General features: G+C 51.0%; 10 protein-coding genes across 10 annotated transcripts; 5 read left to right on the forward strand and 5 right to left on the reverse strand.

Annotated features, from left to right (window-relative positions):
* Window positions 1-295: 295 nt before the first annotated feature.
* BGZ61DRAFT_375720 (pyridoxal phosphate-dependent transferase) lies at window positions 296-1,960 on the forward strand (the record flags this gene model as incomplete). Its single annotated transcript, XM_046242438.1, has 7 exons — window positions 296-382; window positions 443-652; window positions 716-908; window positions 966-1,116; window positions 1,179-1,357; window positions 1,407-1,470; window positions 1,528-1,960. The coding sequence occupies 7 exons, from the start codon at window positions 296-298 to the stop codon at window positions 1,958-1,960; spliced, it is 1,317 nt and encodes a 438-aa protein (XP_046093403.1).
* A 694-nt stretch (window positions 1,961-2,654) lies between these two features.
* Window positions 2,655-3,770, forward strand: BGZ61DRAFT_501047 (uncharacterized protein; the record flags this gene model as incomplete). Its single annotated transcript, XM_046251647.1, has 4 exons — window positions 2,655-2,790; window positions 2,845-3,110; window positions 3,169-3,447; window positions 3,513-3,770. 4 exons carry the CDS (start codon window positions 2,655-2,657, stop codon window positions 3,768-3,770), a joined length of 939 nt encoding a protein of 312 aa, XP_046093404.1.
* Window positions 3,771-4,082: 312 nt separating this feature from the next.
* On the reverse strand, window positions 4,083-5,144 carry BGZ61DRAFT_542173 (uncharacterized protein; the record flags this gene model as incomplete). Its single annotated transcript, XM_046255148.1, has 4 exons — window positions 4,083-4,321; window positions 4,374-4,789; window positions 4,846-5,002; window positions 5,075-5,144. The coding sequence occupies 4 exons, from the start codon at window positions 5,142-5,144 to the stop codon at window positions 4,083-4,085; spliced, it is 882 nt and encodes a 293-aa protein (XP_046093405.1).
* A 452-nt stretch (window positions 5,145-5,596) lies between these two features.
* On the forward strand, window positions 5,597-7,466 carry BGZ61DRAFT_375705 (cytochrome P450; the record flags this gene model as incomplete). The annotated part of the gene is made up of 5 exons (XM_046242436.1): window positions 5,597-5,972; window positions 6,034-6,334; window positions 6,388-6,611; window positions 6,674-7,021; window positions 7,081-7,466. 5 exons carry the CDS (start codon window positions 5,597-5,599, stop codon window positions 7,464-7,466), a joined length of 1,635 nt encoding a protein of 544 aa, XP_046093406.1.
* A 352-nt stretch (window positions 7,467-7,818) lies between these two features.
* On the reverse strand, window positions 7,819-9,232 carry BGZ61DRAFT_375731 (uncharacterized protein; the record flags this gene model as incomplete). Its single annotated transcript, XM_046242441.1, has 3 exons — window positions 7,819-8,764; window positions 8,825-8,932; window positions 8,994-9,232. 3 exons carry the CDS (start codon window positions 9,230-9,232, stop codon window positions 7,819-7,821), a joined length of 1,293 nt encoding a protein of 430 aa, XP_046093407.1.
* Window positions 9,233-10,210: 978 nt separating this feature from the next.
* BGZ61DRAFT_501051 (CHAT domain-containing protein) lies at window positions 10,211-13,157 on the forward strand (the record flags this gene model as incomplete). The annotated part of the gene is made up of 10 exons (XM_046251648.1): window positions 10,211-10,348; window positions 10,390-10,583; window positions 10,637-10,883; window positions 10,914-11,441; window positions 11,504-11,534; window positions 11,587-11,813; window positions 12,087-12,170; window positions 12,204-12,260; window positions 12,291-12,629; window positions 12,672-13,157. 10 exons carry the CDS (start codon window positions 10,211-10,213, stop codon window positions 13,155-13,157), a joined length of 2,331 nt encoding a protein of 776 aa, XP_046093408.1.
* Window positions 13,119-13,954, reverse strand: BGZ61DRAFT_311176 (uncharacterized protein; the record flags this gene model as incomplete). The annotated part of the gene is made up of 3 exons (XM_046238810.1): window positions 13,119-13,352; window positions 13,396-13,637; window positions 13,693-13,954. Coding segments are annotated over 3 exons (738 nt in total), but the record flags the coding sequence as incomplete, so codon positions are not given.
* A 521-nt stretch (window positions 13,955-14,475) lies between these two features.
* On the forward strand, window positions 14,476-14,790 carry BGZ61DRAFT_542178 (uncharacterized protein; the record flags this gene model as incomplete). Its single annotated transcript, XM_046255149.1, has 2 exons — window positions 14,476-14,492; window positions 14,544-14,790. The coding sequence occupies 2 exons, from the start codon at window positions 14,476-14,478 to the stop codon at window positions 14,788-14,790; spliced, it is 264 nt and encodes an 87-aa protein (XP_046093410.1).
* Window positions 14,656-15,799, reverse strand: BGZ61DRAFT_469289 (uncharacterized protein). The gene has a single exon (XM_046247938.1). It carries the CDS (start codon window positions 15,735-15,737, stop codon window positions 14,862-14,864), a length of 876 nt encoding a protein of 291 aa, XP_046093411.1. The 5' UTR covers window positions 15,738-15,799; the 3' UTR covers window positions 14,656-14,861.
* Window positions 15,800-19,526: 3,727 nt separating this feature from the next.
* On the reverse strand, window positions 19,527-20,284 carry BGZ61DRAFT_469290 (tryptophan synthase beta subunit-like PLP-dependent enzyme). Its single transcript, XM_046247939.1, has one exon. The coding sequence runs from the start codon at window positions 20,133-20,135 to the stop codon at window positions 19,626-19,628; it is 510 nt and encodes a 169-aa protein (XP_046093412.1). The 5' UTR covers window positions 20,136-20,284; the 3' UTR covers window positions 19,527-19,625.
* Between the last annotated feature and the right edge of the window lie 144 nt (window positions 20,285-20,428).

Here is a 20,428-nt window from a genome sequence, read left to right on the forward strand (position 1 = left end):
CTTAAGTAAACACTGTAAAGACATGCATCTCATGGACGCTACCAGCCTGTTATTCGGCTTGCCGCGGTGCTCATGCCTCAGCCGGCGGGGATCGCCGAATTGATTTGAAAGCGCCGACTGCTCCAAACAACAACGGACACCGGATAACTCAACTAGGCCGGGTAGGTGACTTCGAGGAATTGGCCATGTTGATTTTCCCCGGGCTATGACTCATTCGTAGTTACCATCTGTACAGAATGCAGTCAAGTAAAGGCTCCAATAGTGGGCTTATTATCAGATTACCCGCATGTTCATTATGGGTTCGTTTTCACCCTTTACCAAGACCGCCGAGGTCAACAATGACTATGACACATATGTTGCTGGGGGATTTGCACCACTTCCCGTAAGAGCAGAAAAGTCACTTAGATGCAATAAGGCGTCATATTGATCCGAAGAATTACAGATTGCCTTGACCAGTGCCCAGGGTTCCATTGCTTATGATGTTGATGGCAAGTCATATATAGACTTTCTCAGCATGATTGCCGTCACCAACATGGGTCATGGACACCCTAGGATTGTGAAAGCTGCTGTCGAGGCTCTCCAGACAGGGGCCACAATCAACTTGGTTGTCCAGAACCCGCACTATGGACAGCTCGCAAGACGAATCACACAGGTATCAAATCGTTCAAGCAGCATGTCAGGGAACCTCGAGCGGAGGTGCTGATACAATGCTTAGATGTTCAATTATGATCGCTTTGTTGCCCTCACCAGCGGTGGAGAGGCTGTTGATGCCGCTATGAAGATGGCTCGGAAATGGGGTTACCTTGTGAAAGGCATCCCAATGGGCAAATGCTGCATCTTAAGCGCAAGCCGTTGCTATCATGGTGTAGGCATCTCCAACTTGTCACTCTTTAGCTTCAAGAGCTCTCGTGAGTCGATAATCCGGACTTTTATTGTTCTTGAACCCTTGGATCTAACATTAATAGTCTTCGAGCCATTTGACCCTAACAATGGGCACATATCGCCCTCTGGACATGAGATTAGGTTCGGGTATCTTGAAGACCTGAAGAAGGCGTTTGAGGCCGACGCCGAAACCATCGCAGCCTTTATTGTTGAGCCTATTCAAGGTGCTTCGGGGTAGGGAATACCCTCAATGGAAATGTCAAAAATCATTGGCTGATCCGACCTCAACCGGGCAGGGTTATCGCCCCACCAGAAGATTACATACCGGGAGTTGCAAAGTTGTGCAAGCAGTATAATGTTCTTCTTATCCTAGATGAGGTCCAAACTGGACTGGGGCGTTGTGGCTACCCTCTATATCAGATGAAGTATGGCATCCGGGCCGACCTGGTTGTGCTTGGCAAGGCGTTATCTGGAGGTAAGGAAACGCATGCTACCTGCTATTACATGAAGTTAATAACTGACAGGTTTGTCCCCAATGTCTGGGGTTCTCGGAGACAATGAAGTCATGGAGCTGCTCGACCCTGCAGAGTGAGTTGCCGCAACTGCACCTAGTCGGATGCTGAAACCAACACTAACAATCTCAAGGGTCGGTTCAACAATGGCTGCTAACCCTCCAGGTTGCGCAGCCGCTCTAGCTGCACTGGACGTGCTTTTTGACGAGGGGCTGTCCGCGAGGGCCACCGACATGGGAGAGTTGATGATTTCTACCATCAAAGCTATGAACCCCCCGCATGTGATAGACTACTCCGGGGATGGTCTGTTGCGCGCCATCGTGATTACTGAGAAGGAACCACGAGTGACTGCGCGACGTCTAGGGGCGCTGTTGGTACAACGAGGCTTGATCGCAAATGGTATGAAGGGTGGCCGAATCAGGCTCTGCCCTCCACTGAACATAGACCGGGAACTGCTCATCAGGGGAGCAGAAATGGTAGCACAGGCTCTCATTGATCTGGAGGGCATCCCTGAAACGTTGCCCGGAGAAATTATTCCCTTCAAATATGGCCATTATCTGAAATAGGTAGTCAAATAAGGCAAATAAGGATGTCAACTTCGAGTTGTATCTTACTGTCTAAGCTTGCATCAATTGAATATGACCGTTCCTATGTAGACCCTTGCTCTCGGAAATGGATATCTTACTGCGTTCTACTATCTTTGAACTTAACACTCGACTCTTTGTCTACCTCGTCCCAACTCATGTTGTTAATTTGACGGTTCCTTCAACTTTCCCAAGTTGTTCAGCCAGAGCTATTGCCGGAATGCGTATCACAAGCCGTCAACCATGTTCATACAGGTTGAGGGAGAGACTTATCGATACTCGGCAGTCGTAGGAACCCGCAGCGACCTTATGCTTGTGCGGCTTGGCCCGGCTTTGTGATGATCGGTAGGAGGCGAGCTTATACCCACCCATCCTCCACGCTCGGCCGCATCGGCTTTCCCCGCGTTTCGAACCACATGGTTACTTTAGCCCTCGCGGAACGCCGATGTCGAGGATGGGTGAGATGGTAGCAATATTCTCGCACGGGATAATGATGGGTACGACACGAATTTTGCTCCGGATGGACAGACGAGCTGTGAAGTTGAAAAGGCGGAACTTCCAGATCTGTGGGTTGTAGATAATATCGTGCTGGCGCTTAGGCATAATGCTTCATTCTTTCCATCGTCTGGTTGACAAATTGGGCCCCTAAAAGGCGAAGATATACAACAAACCCATCATGGCCAGCAAACCATTTCCTGCTGAAGTCTATGCCGCCTCCCTTACTTGGTTCTCCGAGGAAGAGCAACAGCCCATAAACTACGAGATTGAACAGAGGCACTTGAAACATCTGATTGGATCTGGCCTGACCGGAGGTGGGTTAAGCCTGATAGAAAAGCTTGGAACAAATGTTTAACGAGGAGCTACAGTTGTCATTGCCGGGTCCAATGGAGAAGCCGTCTCACTTACAGCCGAGGAGAGGCTTAAACTGGTCGCTCTGACAAGGGATGTCGCCACTCGTATGGGTCGTAAAGACATGCCAATAGTGATTGGAACAGTTGGACATGCTACCAAGGACATCATTGAACAGCTTAGGGCGTCCAAGGAGGCTGGGGCTGATTTTGGACTCGTTCTAACCCCCAGTTACTTCCACTTTGCCATGGATGCTTCTGTCATTAAACAGTTCTTCACAGAGGTAACAAGATTCCGTTATCTCACCATGTTATCAACCCCAGAGAGCTGACGCTGAGCAGGTTGCTGATGCTAGCCCCATCCCAATACTCATTTACAGCTGGCCGTTGGTTACCTCAGGGATCGAGATCAACTCGGACATCATGTCGACCCTCGGCAAGCATCCCAACATCGTCGGTACAAAGCTGACTTGCGGCGGGATCGCCAAGACGGTCCGAATCGCTGCAGAGTTCAGGCAGGAGGATTTCTGCGCCTTGACTGGCTTCACTGACTGGCTACTCCCTGGCCTTCATGCTGGAGCCGCTGGTAGCATCTCTGGATTTGCCAACTTGTGCCCCCGTGTAAATATTCCCCACGAATCAACACTCTGGCATGGAACGGTAGTCGGTGTTCTAAACAGAAGTAGGCATGCGTGAAGATCTATGAAGCTTACAAGGCTGGGAAATTTGACGAGGCCAGGATTTTGCAGAATGCCATTGCGAAGCCAGAATGGGACACTACGAAGTCAGGCATCAACAGGACGAAGTGGGTGGTTGCTAAGTTGCTCGGATACGGGGATGAGAACTGTGCGACAAGGAGGCCGTATGTTAAGTTTACAGATGAAGAACAGCAGGAAGAGCTATTGGGGACGATGCAGGCCATCTATTCCAGTGAGAAGGTCTAAGTTGGAAGAGCATAGCTCAAAGAAAGCTATGCGTAAAACATACCTATGCTCTGTCTCTCTGCTTTGATTCTACCTACTTGTGCACTACTTCGAGACAGATCAATACCATAGCTCATAAATTTGAATTACATATGATGACTAGAGAAACAAGTTTTCTGAGAGACGTCGTCCTGTGGCTCTCGTCTTTACTCCATGCAGGGAAGTTGAACTGGGTGCACGTGTACCGAAGGGTCAGGGAGAAATCTTGGCAATGGGAGACCGAATCATGCCTAAAAATCGACAATAGGTACTTGATGTTGTTCTACCAATGACTTAATCTGAATTCGATGTGACGCCCTTTAGGATGAGAAGGCGTCCCCCTTCAATGCGAACAACCTTTCCGTCCATAAAAGCGCCAGCTTTGCTCATCAGCCACAGAGCGCAACCAACCATATCTTCCTCAGTTCCCGGCCGTTTCGCTGGAGTCTCGCCTGCCAAGCGAAGGTTGGAGCTCCCGTCATTGGGAGTCATGCTAGAGGGGACCAGGCCGGGAGACATCGCATTGACACGGACTACACCACAAGTATTAGCCTTGGTCGTCCAAGAATGAATTGGATGGCTCACTATAGAAGTCTGCAAACTCGGCTGCCATTATCCTCACTAGATGGTCTACGGCCGCCTTGGAGGTCTGATAACAGGGCACAAATTGGTGGTTGTGCACACTGGCCGGGCTGCTGAACAAGATGACTGATCCTCGTCCATCTCCCTGTGCCGCGGCTGTGCCAAGAAGACTCACGAGGCCGGCGGTGAGGTAATAGGGCGCAAGGACGTTGAGGCGGAAGGTGTGCTCCCAGCCCCTGTAGGGAGCAGACAATGTCGCGGCTTCGAGCCTATCCAGGCTTTCTCCTGGCTTGTACGCGATCTCGTTTATATATCGGATGGCAGCGCAGTGAATCAGCGCGTCGAGTGATGTTCGAGTCGACTTGATTTTGTCTGCCACAGCCTTGATACCCTCCTCACTTGAGAGATCGGCATGTATTCTGTTGACGCTGTCAGTAAAAGGTCGTGATCGTACGTCAGGTGAATATGGACGGACGTTGCCACTTCGATCTTGTTGGAAACCGATGAGGACTCGGACAGGCCTTCTAGCTCAGGCTTGACGTCGTGGAGAGCCTTCTCGTTGACGTCTATAAGAATAACGTTGGCGCCGTTGCTAGCACATCCTCGCGCCAGCATGAGGCCAATGCCAGACGCTAGGTCCCTCGTCAGTCTACGGCCTGGTACAGCATCCTGCCATGGGTGAAGCAGGATGTTACTAGTCTTACCTCCTCCGGTGATTGCGACCCATCGGCCAGTGACGTCAAATAGCTCACCTACGCGAAGATTGGCTGCCATCCTAGAGAATTGAAATGGTGATACAGAATGGCCATTACCACACGATTCTTGTCAAGGAGCTCAACACCATCTTCGACTTTATGCCAACCGGCTTCCGATTCCCTGGCTGCCCGGCTTGGGGTTGCACTCTCGCGTACATCAACAGGCCGGGATCAAGCTCCGTCGGCGGTCCCCGAGAATATGGTGGTAAGCGACGCGATCCTCCGATCGCAAGTCATTTTCGTATCTAGACACCCCACAAGATCTGCGCCATTAGTCCAGCCGTTATCCGATGCTAATCCACTGTCTAGCCCTTGGGAGGAGTATCTGGTGTCCATTTCTCCAGAATCTTCCAAGGCATAGACCAGCACCCTCCCCGCTGGCTCTGATAAAACGGTCACTTTTTCATATTCCGGCATTGGCCAATGCTGTCGTAGCAAGGCAAATATCGCTAGGCTACACGAGTTTGTACCATGGATCTTATCACCACCCTGCCCAGTTCGCCAATGGCTTTGGCTTTACTCGGCCTTCTTGCCCTAGCGGCACTCTTGCTCGTATACGTCAACTTCTTCTACGTTGACTTCGCCAAGATCAAAGGTATCCCTGAGATTCCAGGTGGCAAAGTGCTTGCTGGTCATCTGTATGAACTTGGACACGACCACGCTACAACGGCGGCGATATGGGCTGCCAAGTATGGCTGGCCGGTCTATCAGTTTCGAATGGGCCACCGCCGGGTCATTATGCTCAACTCGTTCGACTCTGCCCGCGAGTGGTTGGTGAAGAACCAGTCAGCAACAATCGACCGTCCTTGGTTCTATACCTTTCACGGAATTGTATCGAAAACATCTGGTGGGTGAAACTGGCCATACCCAGACGCACAACGGAGGAGCTAACTGCGCTACATTGATAGCGGCAACCATTGGAACTAGCCCTTGGGATGAAAGGACCAAGAAGCAGAGGCGTGTGGTTGGTTCTTTCACTACAGGTCCTTCTGTCAAGAAGATGAACAAGATGCTGGACATGGAGACGTGTGCCGTCATTTCAAGGATATACTACGACAGCCAGAACGAAGTAGACGGTATATCGCCCCATGTGTATCAAAAGCGCCTTGCCTTGAACCTAATGATGATGTTTTGTTATGGGACTCGATTCAACTCAGTTCAGGACCCGATGCTACTTCAGATTCTCAGAGATGCCAAGACCATTGCTAGGTGAGATAGCTCTTATGCAACTTGGGCGCTGCAATCGCGCTAATCAGTGGCAGCTTCCGATCTACAAACTCCAATCCGCAGGACTTCATCCCTCACCTGAGATATGTGGGCAAGAACCGGAGAATGGCTACCGCGACGGCGGTCCGAGAGCGTCGAGATACTTGGCTGGCGGCCATGTTGAAGGCGGTCACGACCAACCTCGACCGGAAACGCCCGGGCGACAAGAAGTGCGTCGCCGAGATGCTGCTCGAGGATAACCAGGAGGGCCTCGCCGAGTGTAGGTTTCTTCTACCCCTCAGTACTGCTCTATGGTTGCAACACCTTACTAACATCCAACAGTGGATATCAAGACCATTCTTGGTGGACTCATGTCTGGTGGCTTTGAGACCGTCTACTCCACCCTCATCATTACCATTGGTATCCTCTCGACGGAAGCTGGGCAGCTGATTCAGGAGAAGGCATACCAGGATATTATGAACGCATATGATTCTCCCCAGATGGCATTTGAACAGTGTCTGCTGGAGGAAAAGAGTACATATGTTGTCGCCCTGGTGAAAGAGGCGTTGAGATTTTACCCTCCACTGAAGATCCTCCCTGCCAGACAAGTCTACAAGGCCTTCTCGTATGAGGGGGCCAACATTCCTAAGGGTCTTCTAGTTTACATTAACACGCAGGCCGTTAATTTCGGTAAGTAATTCACATCCGGCCCAGGCAAGATAAAGCATCTCACTTACATGCAATCTCAGACAAGGGTACTTACGGCCCAGATGCCGACCAGTTCCGCCCTGAACGATGGCTTGATAAGGCGACTGGTGTTCCTCCACCTTACCACTTCGCCTTTGGAGCTGGTGCCCGAATGTGTACGGCGGTCAACTTTTCGAACAGACTCCTATTCGCCGTCTTTCTTCGCTTGATACTGTCATTTAAAATGACACCGAGCAAGGAGATGCCCCCCAACACGGATCCGATCGGCTACAAGGAGGATCCAACAGCCTCCAACGCTGTAGCCTCGGACTTCAAGATCAAGTTCACACCTAGGAACAGGGAGGTGATAGAGAGCTTCTTGAAGAACTGTCACGAAGGATTGACCGAATTTGTGACCGGAGATAACGCGGAGCCCCTTTCGTTGTAGAAGAACGGTTAGCTAGACGACTACCTGATAGCTCAGCTATGCATGGAGCATAGGAGCGTGAGCAGTAGTATGAGCATAAAATTTGGGATAGTAAAGAAAGTCGATATGAATTGTCCCTAGGTCCAATATCTTCTACGTTGACAGCCAGTGGCGTTGTTCATGATGGTCGAAGTTGCCCTAATAGACGTGCGGATGCGGCACTGGGAGGGAATCTCAATATCTAATGAGGTATGAGTTAGACCTTATGATTCTGATTAACTACCTTGTAGGTTTGGTGCCTTCATTTATTTAGATGCCGATGTTACATCAAGTTTTGAGTATAAATCTGCTTTATATAAGAGATTGCAATGCCCTAACACATACCAACTGGCTTTCCATCCTTCTTCCATATTTTTGCATCCTTCATCACAAAGTTGACAGATCTGAGAAACTTGTGATTCTTCTCGGGGTCCTCGTCAAAGGCCACGATATCAGCTTGCAAGCCCTCTTCAAACCACCCGAATCGCCGTCCGCACATATCGCCACCACACGCCTCCCAGCCACCCACTGTGCACGACTCCAGAACATCAACCACCGGGATTCCGGCCTCTATCATCAGCTCGAGCTCCCTGACATTGTCGCCATGGGGGTATGTGCCTGTGTCACCGCCGCAGGCGAGGCGGACACCCAAGTCGTGAGCCCGCTTGACCTGCTTCAGTATGTCGCTGAATCGATGGGCGTGCAACTTCTCGGCGACTGCAAGTGTAGGCACCAAAATTACTTTCTTGTCAACCATCTTCTTAAACATGTCATCTGTACCGAAGTAAACGTGCTCGAGAGTGTTGGCACCGGCCTCGATGGCCCCCAACGCGCCCTCCAGAGTACAACAATGCGCCGATACGGGAGCGCGCGCAAGGGCGGCCTCCTTGACGATCATGTTCATTTCCTCCTGGGAGAAGACTAGGTAGTCGGGATTGGGCTCCTTGGGAGGATGCAGCACGCTAGGGATGTAAGGGTGCTGCTGCGCGGGGGGGCATCTCATGATTCTCCGACGGTAGTCGGCGAAAAACTTGATAATGTCAGCTCCGGCGGCAATTCGTCGTCGAACAGCCATACGGCATGCCTCGATGCCATCGACGGCATCTGCTCCTGCAGGAAGGCAGTGACCTCCGGAGGTGTTCTCTGTGCGAGGCTCAAATGAGCCGGTGCTCGCAAGGACCTTGGTGGCAACAAATAGACGCGGGCCAGGAGTCAGTCCTCGGGCGATTGCGTCTCGTAGATTTGCATCAAATTCTTGCATTCCCTCTGAGCCGAGGTCTCTAGAGGGATGAACATCGTGTTAGCGTACGTTGGCTGACGGCCTGGATAAGTTGACCAACCTGTATGTCGTGTATCCTGCAAGGAGCGCAATTCGGCAGTGATTGACCCCACGGATCAGCCGCTCTGCCATACTCTCATCTCTCTTTTGCTGAAGAGCCCCGGCCTCACTTCGGGTTGGATATCAGCGTATGTTCGGAATAGGCCAGTTTATGAGGAGAACGGACTTACTCGTAGGAATGCAAGAAGACGTGGGTATGCGCGTCCACCAGCCCTGGCATGACATATTTCCCACGGAGGTCGATGTCTCCCTCCTTCATGGTTTCTGAAAATGGCACCTTCTCGTCATCTCGCTCAAAGACCCGAACGATCAGGCCAGTCCCGGAATCAACTGTGACAGAAACATTCTTGCGAACTCGTTTGACCTTGGGGTCAAAAAGCGACGAGGTATGTAATGTGTATTCAGTCATGGCAATATCGTTTCGATCAAGGGCATCAAGTGAAAACACTCTTGAATGACAAGAGTGGAAATGTTCACAGGTACTGCTGGTGATATTCTCCCCACGGCAGGAAAAGTTCCCTTGAGAAATGACAACTTGCTCGCGAAATCTGGATTACATTAAGAGATCAGAGCCTTCTCTGCCGCGAGAGACGGGACGCGTCGATACTGAGCGTGGCATCGGATCAAGGCGCTGTTTCGCTGTTGCGTATCGCCCAACTCCGACCCCGCACATGGTGAGAAGTAACGACAACCTGGCAAAGATGGGCGCCGGGAAACGAGAGCGACCGGCCTAGACACCGAATACCTACACTTCTTAAAAGCCTACTATCTTTAATTAGAACTCCATAGGAGGCCAATGGCTACAAGAGTAACAGGCGCAGTTATCGATGCATAACAGCCTTGAAACCTAGCACCGTAAAATACCGTAACGCCAACATCCAACTGTACTTAAAGTGACGAGTTTCCTCCTGCAAAGAACCGCGGGCGCCGTACTTGCTGCAACAGTTTCCATATGGAGTGGAAAGCATGACCCCCAAGACAGGGAAGTCCTGCAGGAAAATGAGGGAGTTACATCTTGGCTGACCGGCAAAGATGCTGGCTACGCATGTAGCTATCATGATTGGCACCAGCACAGCAAGCCTCACTTGCACGTTGGCCCAACCCCGCCCTCTTTTCCCGGTTGCCTTTTCTTGTTGCCTTTTTTTGCTGCCTCACCGTGTTCCAGTTGTTCTCTCTTGCCCCAGCAAGCAAACGTGAGCAGCCAAGATGAGGCTTGCTTTGAAGCGAGGCGGAGACATCCGTAAAGTCCCGCCCTGTTAGGTACCGTCATTGTAGAGACCAGGCTCCCGAGCTGCTGGAAACCGCCTTTTAAGTCTTTTATCTCCTTCTAGACTTTTTCTCTTATCCTGCCTAACCTTCACCTCCTTGAGCTATCAGTAACTGCACCATGGACTATCTAGAAACGGCCATTTTGGAGGCTAGAAAGGCCGTTGAGACTGCATCGGATGACGACCCAGATTGGAGCAACCTACTAGCAGCGTTTGCAGTCCGACTCGGAGACAAATGCACAGCCACCAAAGACAGGGTCGACATCGAGGAAGCCATTCGGCTGTCGATGCAACAGAGCACGATCATGCAGATCGCATAAATCGCCTGATGTTTCTCACATATTTACTCAATGACAAGTTAATGTTGGCTGGTGAGATGGATGACCTGGATGAGGCCATCTCGGTAGCTCAACATGCCGTTGATGAAATGCCAGAAGACCATCCACAGTTTTTGATAGGCTTGACAACGCTCAGTCACCGTCTCAGAGACAAGTTCGCGAGAACAGGAGCCGCCCACGATCTCGAAAGGCCATCGCTGCTTCAAGTCAAGCCTTGGAGGCTATGCCAGACGATCATCAGGATCGGTCGGAACAATTTGGGGGGCTTTCGAATTTGCTCGCGAGCAGATACTTAAGCACGGGAGCCACGGAGGACCTTGGGCGAGCCATTCAGATGGTGCAAAATGGCGTCGATTCAATGATTCACGGCAATGACTCCCAGAAACCCTTGTTCCTACAACATCTTGGAGGCTTGCTTGGGCTCAAACCTCTGAGAACTGGCTTCCTGGCTGACGTTTAGGAAGGCATTCGGGTTGTCGGAGAGGCCGTGGCGATGCCCTTGAGCGGCGATGACAATAGAGGGGTTATCCTAAACGCCCTCGGCCATCTGCTGGCAAGCAGATGTGCTGTCACTGGGGCATTGGCTGATCTCAATGAGGCCATTTCCCTGACCAGGCAAGCAGTTGACACACCAAGCAACAACCAGACTGTCTTGTCTCAGAGACTGGGAAATCTCGCAGTGCAGCTTCAGCAGAGATTCCTGAGAACAAAGGCGGCACCTGATCTCGAGGAGTCGAGTGAGCTTTCCAAGAGGGCCATGGAGATGCTCCTAGATGACCACCCAGATCAGTCAAGGCATCGACATGATCTTGGGATCAAGCTTGCGCGAAAATTCACCATCACAAACAACATAGCTGATCTGGAGGCGGGTATCCAATGCATCAGACTTGCACTTGAGAGGATGCCTCACGATCATGCCAACAGAGCAGTTTACTTGCACAGTCTGGCCAACGGACTAATTCAGAAGGGCTCGGAGACCTTTGAGCCTACAGATGTCGATGAGTGGATTGCTGTGACAAAGGAGGCACTTTCCCTCACCCCCGAAAACCATACGGACCGAGAACTGTTGTATAGTCTTGGGGTAGGGCACCTCGCCGCCTGTGCAGTTAACAAAACAGGAGACGGGGTTGAAGAGGCCATCGTCTGCTTCAACTCAGCTCTGCGCCAACCCAATGCACCAACCCTTTGCCGTATCCGGGCTTGCATGTCTCTACTGTCCATCAACCCAGATTGGAAAGAAAGCCTAGAGGCGGCCAAACTCGTCATGGCCCTTCTTCCTCGTCTTACACCGCGGTCACTCGACAACGAGGATAGGCAGAACTCACTGAGCGAGATTGCTGGCCTGGCCTCTGATGCAGCGGCAGTGGCAATACAGTGTGAAGATGTCGCCGCTGCCCTGGATCTACTTGAACAGGCTTAAGGTTTGCTTGGAGCTTCTCTCGAAGAGATACGGACGGATGTCTTGGATTTAAGAGAGGTGCACCCGGAACTTGCGCATGATTTCGAACGACTCAGAGATAAGCTTGCGAGGCCGGCCGGCCTGAATCAAACAACGGATGAATTGGCATCCCGCGAGAGTCAGGCCCTGCGGCGCTACGATGCTGGAAAGGAGTTTGATAAGCTCGTTGAGCATATCCGCTAACTTCCCAATTTCAAGGATTTCCTACGAGCGCCAGGAATGGCAGCGATGCAAGATGCCACAGACCGAGGTCCCATTGCGATCATCAACGTCAGTGTGAGTGTGATCCACTGTGATGCTATTCTCATACGGCAGGACCGCATCCAGACCATATCATTGACCGGGCTATCTCTACATACTATCGAAGAGAAGGTGTTGATTGGTGATCGTGGAAGCCCCGAGGTTCTCGAATGGCTATGGGACACTGTCGCGGCCCCGGCCCTGGACGCCCTCGGCTTCACACAACCTCTTTCGGACAATGATAAATGGCCTCACATGTGGTGGATTCTTACTGGACTTCTTCGGCAATTCCCTCTACACGCGGCGGGATATCACAGAAAACGGAGTGCTGAAACAGTGATGGACAAAGTCATGTCCTCGTACGGCTCGTCTGTCAAAGCAATCTTACGGGGCCGCGAGCGTCGTGTATCACCCAAGGGATCGACCACCGCGGTTCTTGTCGCGATGGAACACATCCCAGCACGTTCGAACCTTCCCTTTGCTGATGCAGAAATCAAGGTCGTCAGCAGTCTTTGCGCGTCAATGGGACTCAATGTTGTTGAGCCTCATCGGCTGAAGGAGGAGGTGATGACAGGGTTGCAAAGCAGCACGATCTTTCACTTTGCTGCTCATGGGTCCACAAACCAAGACGACCCGTTGGAGAGCTTCTTGTGCCTGGAGGATGTCAGGTCAAACCCCCTGAGAGTGGCTGATCTTCTCAATCTCAACCTCAAGGAGAACCCCCCTTTTCTTGCATACCTCTCAGCGTGCGGGACCGGTCGTATCCAACAAGAGCGGCACATGGATGAGAGCATGCACTTGGTCAGCGCTTGTCAGCTTGCAGGATTCCGCCATGTTATTGGCACGTTATGGGAGGTCAATGATGAAATATGTGTTGAGACGGCCCGGATCACATATGAGGGCATTGGAGACGGGAAGATGGCTGGTGGGAAGATGGCTGATGAGTCTGTATTCCATGGCCTTCATGTGGCAGTTCGGAGGCTCCGAGATGCCGGCAACCGCCAGGTCTACTGTCCTGGCATTTGTTAAGAGACATACACAGAAAACAAATGTAACTGTTGCGCCGACCATGACCACTAACCTAGCTGCCATGCTCTCGATCAGGTTACATACAATCACTGGAGCCAGCAGAAGAAACGCGATCAGGGGACTGAGAATCGCTCTTGCTACTGTCACTGTTGAGGACCGTGGAAAGATGTGTACACGAGGGTCTCTTGATTTTGGCTCAGAACCCTGTCAAATTGTTAGCAATATATACATTGCTGACCAATGAAATACTCCCCTTTCCTAAACGGCACACAATCTTGTCACAGACTGTCCTTTCTAGCCATTTTACTACCCCGTCCTCCGTAGAGGACAGTGTCAACAGGTCTTTCTCGTTTTTCAGAAAGGCTGTCTCCTTTCTCGCAATGCAAGCATTTCCTGCGAGCCAATGCTGGAGACTTGAGGTGTATTTCTGGTGTGGCCTTTCATATGCAAGTGCTCTTTGGCTCCCTTGCAGCAGTTCATCTAAGTTCAGTACGGTTAGCATGTAGTTATCGGAAGAAGATATTAGCAAGCCCACCATATGCGGCGAGACTGGTGCGTAGTTTGGAGATTATCGTTTTTCGCTCCTCGTTTTTGTCCTCCCGCCGTGAAGCTAGAAATAGAGGCGACTTTTCTGTATGGTCAACTAGATTTAGCTGCTCTTCTAGATCGACTATTTCGTCCTGAGCAAGCAGTAGAAGGCGTGTACGAAGTCCTGGAAAGCGTCTGAAGATATGAAAGGCGTCATGTGCGGCCATCAAGGCCGAAAATCGAGGGTATCCCTGCCAATGATTCTCGACTTTCTGCGTCAGTATTTCTTCAGGGCCACTTTAACTAAGTCAAAACTCACTTTAAGTCTAGGAGGTGCTCCCAGTACTCACTTAGCAGCGCTCACGACATTTAAGCCTAGGCCTGAAAGCATGCAAAACCCTCCAAGGAGAGCGACATCGCGAAAAGAAACCGGCGGTTGCCTACGATAACGTAGATGTCGGGGTGCCAAGCTCAATATCAGCCATGTCGGTATCAGTGTCTGCACCGGTGGCTGTAATATCACCCTCCATCTTCCCATCAAGCGCGGAAGAAATCTGAAATAAGTATGCCAACCTGGATTTTCTATGGAGGCTTAGATTGCTGCCTAGTGATGGACATGGTTGTCGGGCGAAGTCGACATGCAGCTTGGCAAGCAACGTGGCGGGTATTGGACGCCTCGTTCATGCCATCCTATAAAATACCACCATCCCTTTCAACCCTCCACAAATGTTCTTTCGCTCCCTGCAACAATACCAATCAGACACAACTCCACCGAACTTTCATAGTCACAATGAGTGACAGAAATCAGTAGGTCACCGTAAACTTGATCCATGAGGTCTGGTCTAACGTTCGTAACAGCGTCGATGACTCCAACTTCGTCGTCACGAAAGGCAAGAGACCGGGTGTTGATGACTATGGGAACAACTATAGCTACTCACCAGGCGACATGGTCTATCTGTTCATATCCGGTCGGAGGGAAGGGCCATACAAGATTGAGGGTGCAAATGATGGAAAGTACACACTATGCAACAGTTCGGGAGTGACTGTCAAGAATGGTCGAGCGTATCCCGAGCACCAACTGGAGCTGTATGATCCTTTCGCATGAGCGGGTACAACTAGATATGAGTACGGACGAGATAACTGCGGGTCGTCCATTCGTATTTTTTATCCCCCCTATCACCATCCTGGTTGCCTTGCAAGCCTTGAAGCAGTCTTGAGAATGGATCTGGGTCTCTGCGATGTCTGGTTGGAGACTTTGATACCTCGCCTCCTCAGCTTTGTGAGCGAGTCAACCAGGAAATAGCTTAGTGCCCCTCTGGTGGCACCTCCATCAAATTCCAGCTCCGAAGCAACCTCAAGAGGTCCACACGCGGCAATGATTGTGTGGCCCTCGGGATCCAGGAGTCTGGATAGACCAAGCTCGCTGTCACGTGACGTATTGGAGTGAAAGGGATCTCGATAGTCGGATTGTAGGTCGACATCACGACTGTATTCCAAATATCGAACCTTCCTAGTTTGTAGTTGATCATCCCGGAGCACACTCCCTGAGAAACAATAGTCAAGAGTAAGCGTGACGGTAAGGCCTTTTTGTATCATCTTGTTGATAGCGTGCCGTAGTATGGTGCCATACGGATACTCGGTCTCCAAGCTGGTAGGGTTGACCAGTTCCAATGCGACTGCTTCGTTTATATTCTGAATAGTTCCATGGCTAGAGTAATGGATGTAGATGTGGTCGCTGGGCGAGGAGAGCTGAAGGACCCTTTGCATGCTGAAGATGACATTGTCGCGGCTGGGTAGGTACTCTTTAGTCTCTGTGGTCTTTCTGGCATCATGTGGCGACTTTGTGGCAGTGAGAATCGACATGTCGACGGCAGACGGCCCTGTTTTGAGATACTCAGCAGCAGCTCTGATGTCCTCAACCGCTCCCGGCAAAGACATGTCGTTGGCGGGGCTCGTAGACCGGGCACCAGGTCTTGGCAGAGTCAAGCCGACCCCAATCAGGATAGCCCATCGCTTAGGATGAGGATCCTGGGAAGTCATGGGAGCATGCATAAAGATTGTTTGGTAGGACTGCGTTCTCCTGTAAGTTGAGAAGGTCAGTGGGCGGAAGACCAAGAGAGGGTGAGTTCAGGGCGACACCTTAAAGTCGGAGGCCTCATTTTGAAAAAATCCATCTCCCATTGGCTCGGTACCACAGAACGACTGCAGCTGGCCATATGCAGATGTCCTGCAGCCACCTGGATGAAGGGAAAAACGAAACACAAGGACGAAATGCATTACTTAATCCCTCTCTAAATACAATCAATAAATTATAATAAGAATAGATAAAAAAAATTCTAATTATTATATAATTTTATGATATTTTTTATAAACTAATTAATTCTATTTATAAGGAATTAGGTAATTCTCTGAATACTCTGGGGGCCCCATAGGGACACGGGTACCCGTGGCTCCAGAATTTCACGGGTACCCGTGGGCATTATCTAAGCGTGGATGCGCTAACACTGCGACAACTACAACGAGATATGGCTATAGGCTTGTGCAGATCGGGTTAATGAGGAGGAATCGCAGCCGGATTGGTGTGTTAAGTGGCCCTATGAGGACGTTCTCCCGGGCGTAATAAATTCTAATGCTACTACTACTACTCCTACTACTACGACTATAGGGCTGAATACAATGCCTGCTGCTCCTCATTATCTTTCTCACATGCTCTCCATATCTCCCCTGGCCCTCGTCTACTCGAAAAAGGTGCTACTACTATCTCATCGGCTACTTTGACATCAAGTCGGTCGTTCTCCGACTTATCCCAGTCAAGATAGGCCATCATCTCTTCTTTAGTCCATTCCCTAGAGCCTGTTGGCGTCTCACAGCGCCTAGTCATTTGCTTCCAGTCGAGGCACCAGTCGTAGTCGGCTTTACTATACTGTAAAGGCAGACCCATCACCTTCCGATACTGCTGGTCAGTTCTGGTGCTGCCGGGCGGCTGCGCCTTGTACCAATCTTCTCTTGCTGCAGTATATCTCTGGTAGATAGCTCGTGGGTCATCGTACCGCAGTACCGGTGCTACCGCTACCGCTTCCACCGATGATTCTACTGCTATCGGTCCCTTCGTTGTCGCTGGCAACAACGCCATTGTCGAAGTACCGGCTACTGTTGGCGGGACAGCTATGGCTGCCAACGTTTCTGTTGCTGACCGTTGCGAAATCTCCGCGTGCCGTAGAGGGCATGATTTTGAGCTCATTTTATAGCCTATTGCGTAGCATCTGCTGCATATAGGCTGCGCCCTGGGTTGTGTAGCTGCCTCGACTGCCTCGAATGCACTAGCCTCCCGCCGAATGCTCGACTGTGGCTTAGCTGAGTTATCAGCTACTCGATCAATATACTGACGAGGCTCAAGCAGCAGCTGAGGACTCCCAGGGTGACTAAGATGCCAGTGTCTATGGAAGTGCTCCAGACAAAGGGGCTGATCCTGCTCTTGTAGCGCCTTGAGCATATGGGCACAAGGGAAACCGTGAGATCGAGAGAATGCGCCGGTACAAGCTGGCAGGTCTTCTTTCAAGAGCAGTTTCCGCTGCTCTTCGACCTTGCGTAAAGCCTCATGAGATACCCAGCCATATACGGCATTATAGAGAACCCCAGAGAGCTCAATCGGCACACGCGATTGCTGCTTGGCTTGGTTATATCGTAGCTCAGCTAGTTGATTGAGCAATGCATACTTCACGGCCCTCTAAGCCTCGAAAAGGTCTAATGTAGACTTCTTCAGGTGGCTCTTCAGGAGCGCGTAGATACCTTCGACCCGCGAGGTAACTACATTACCAAAATGGGGGTATCGGTCTACCCAAGCCTTAACGAGCTTTTCCTTATAGAGATTAAGCCAGTTGGTCTTGATATAACTAACTTCTTTGAGATGTTGGGGTAGGTAGCGCTCTTCAAACCCCTTAACGCGCCGATCGAAGGTTTCCTCGTCCGTTGATCTTATAATTGAATGCCAGTAATTGAAAAACTCATTCTAATTGTTAAGACTCTCTCGGCAAGCCTCTGGCCCCTGGTCATGGCGTGTAAAGGTTAGCTGGCAGTAGCGGAGGACTGCCTTGTTAGCATGCCAGAGGCATAAAAGCGAGATTGTACTTAAAAAGCAGCAAGCGACAGCATTTATACAAGCGAAGCACCGATCCGTGAGGATGATAGACTGGAGGGCTGTACCGCAAAGCTGGTATATTAATCGAAGCCAGTCTAAAGCCCAGGTATAATCCTCCTCGCTCTCGCCACTTAAGAACGTAAAGGTAATATAGAAGGATTGCTAGTAGGTATCCACCCCGATAATATCGAGGAGCGGCATTCTATATTTATTCATCTTGTATGTGCAATCTAAGAAGAATAAGTCTGGGTAAGCCTTGAGGTATGCCAATAACTCTGGGTGAGCGAATAATACTGCTGTAACCCGGTTATATAAATCAAGCTGCATCCGGTTCCAGAACCCTTCCTTATCTAGCTGATTTGCAAAGGTGTGTATAGTACTTTGACCCTTATACAGCTCTTGCTTGCTATCCGCGATGCGATTGTAGATATCTTGCTGGGTTGCAATGGTGTTTGAGTTCTGGCGGATATAAGTCCTGATATCCTTTGGCGCTATCCCGGCGTTTGTGAGGTTGCTGATTGTTGATCTGTCCGTGTCGGATAGTGTGCGATGATTTGGGTGAGCAGACTGGTGCCAGGTTGGCTCATGATTGTGAATGGCGAATCGGCTATCTGGACGGTGCCTTAAAGTCCATGTGGCCTTATCAAGGCTCTGCTTTGCAAGCACAGAAAACTGGCAGCTTGTGCCTCGGGTGCTTGTCTTCCGTCGTCGTTCTTTCGATACATCTGGAGGGCGACAGGCTCGATCGCAAGTGAATGTGACTGTAAGCCTCCCGGACTTCTCTTTGTGGGACCTTCCAGTAACGAAGGCATAGCCCCGTGGTGCTGCCCAGCTATTAATCGCCTTAAATAAGGCATCTCGGGATGTATACTCGCATTCAGGAGGGAGACAGTCATCTGGAAAACGAGCAGCCGTTCCCCTTGACCCCATTTTCCACCATGCAACAGATGGATATCTAAAAGAAGCGTAGGGACTGGAGAGAAGTTTGAAGCAGGCACGCGACGTGTTCGCGTTAGCGCATCCACGCTTAGATAACATGCTGTCGGTTCCATCATGGCTCGGCACTCCAAAGTCCAGACTCTAGACTCCAGTCAACCCGGCCAGTGGGGGCTACTAGGTTTGATAGCTAAATACGCGAGTACTTTGTACAATCTCGTAATAGCGCCAAAATGGAGGCAGGAGTTTGCGATCAAGTCCCGCTTTTCTTGATAGCATCACCAACTCATTTTTAGCGTAGCTCAAAATAACAGACTTCATTCTGAACAACTTTTTATCCATATATCCACTAGTAAAGTCCAGCAGATGCCTACTTGTCTCCATTCTAGTTCCTATGATCCAAAGTCCCCCCAGCAGAAGTCTCATTCTTCTGAAAATAGAGGCCCCGTCAAGTACTTCAAATCCGTGTCACAAGCCACCGTGACGACTTTTTGCCCCGGCCCTAGCTCTTTGGCAAGTTGGATGGCAGCCACGACGTTGAGGCCCGACGATGTCCCTACCAACAGGCCTTCTTCTCTGGCGAGGCGACGGCACATATTACGGGCCTCTTCTTCACCGACGGTACGGGCTTCGTCGTATCGGCCTGGGTCCACATGAGCCGAGATGAAGCCCGGTGCGATGCCGTCGACGCCGTGCGAGCCGCTGTGTCCTTTTGCCAACAGGGCTGCCGATTCCGGCTCAAGTAAGACAACACGGACCGTTGGGTTCGTGAGCTTTACTATGCTGAACACGCCCATTACCATGCCCGCTGTGCCGAACGCACCGCAAAAGGCGTCGAAACCGTCGGGAAACTGCTCGACCAGCTCTCAGCCGATCTCGGCGTATCCGATGAGCGCATCACGGTTGCTGAACTGGTTCGTATAGAGATAGTCCTTGCCGTACCCAAGATCAGCGGCGCGGTTCTTCATGGATGTCATCAAATCCGCCGTGGCCTTTCCCGAAGGGCTGTGCGTGATATCGAGGCTCGCTCCAAAGGCAGTCATAGTCCGCAATTTCTCGTTCGCATAGGCATTGGATGACAGCGCCAAGAACTTGTATCCCTTGACGGCGCAGATAAAGGCCAAGGACGAGCCGGTGCTGCCGCCGGTGGCCTCGACGATCGTCGTGTTGGGCTTGAGGTCGCCCCGAAGCTCGGCCTGCTCGATCATGGACTTCGCCATGCGGTCTTTGTAAGAGCCCGTCGGGTTCAAGTACTCGAGCTTGATGAAGACATCGGCGCTGTTCTCAGGCACGACACGTTTGAGTTGTACGACGGGCGTGTTGCCGATTGTGTCGAGGACCGATGATACTGGGAGGCGAGGGCTGGATGATGACATGGTGAATACCGAATACGGATGCGTGAGCGAGTTTGCAGCAGTTGAAATCGCAGAGTAGTTGAATACAGGAGGGAATTTGTTACCACAATACCTATTCCTCACCACAGTGTGAGTCAAAGGGCCAAAACAGCCATGGCAAGAGGGGCTAGGGCATGCGCTCAAGCCGGCTGATCGCATTTCCCTTCCTCTTGAGTCAGGGTGGGAGTCGTCAGGGGCGACGGAGTTGGAAGCCGAGAGTGGAGTCGTCCCGCGAAGTCGTCGGGGGTGGAGATGCGACAGAGAACAGTTCGTCA

The sequence above is a fragment of the Ilyonectria robusta genome, assembly GCF_021365365.1.
Source record: "Ilyonectria robusta strain PMI_751 chromosome Unknown BGZ61scaffold_97, whole genome shotgun sequence".
Taxonomy (NCBI): domain Eukaryota; kingdom Fungi; phylum Ascomycota; class Sordariomycetes; order Hypocreales; family Nectriaceae; genus Ilyonectria; species Ilyonectria robusta.

Bases quoted from the DNA above. Each gene is read 5' to 3' on its own strand.
- BGZ61DRAFT_469289 (XM_046247938.1), bottom strand. From the start codon at position 15,737: ATGCATGCTCCCATGACTTCCCAGGATCCTCATCCTAAGCGATGGGCT.
- BGZ61DRAFT_469290 (XM_046247939.1), bottom strand. From the start codon at position 20,135: ATGTCATCATCCAGCCCTCGCCTCCCAGTATCATCGGTCCTCGACACA.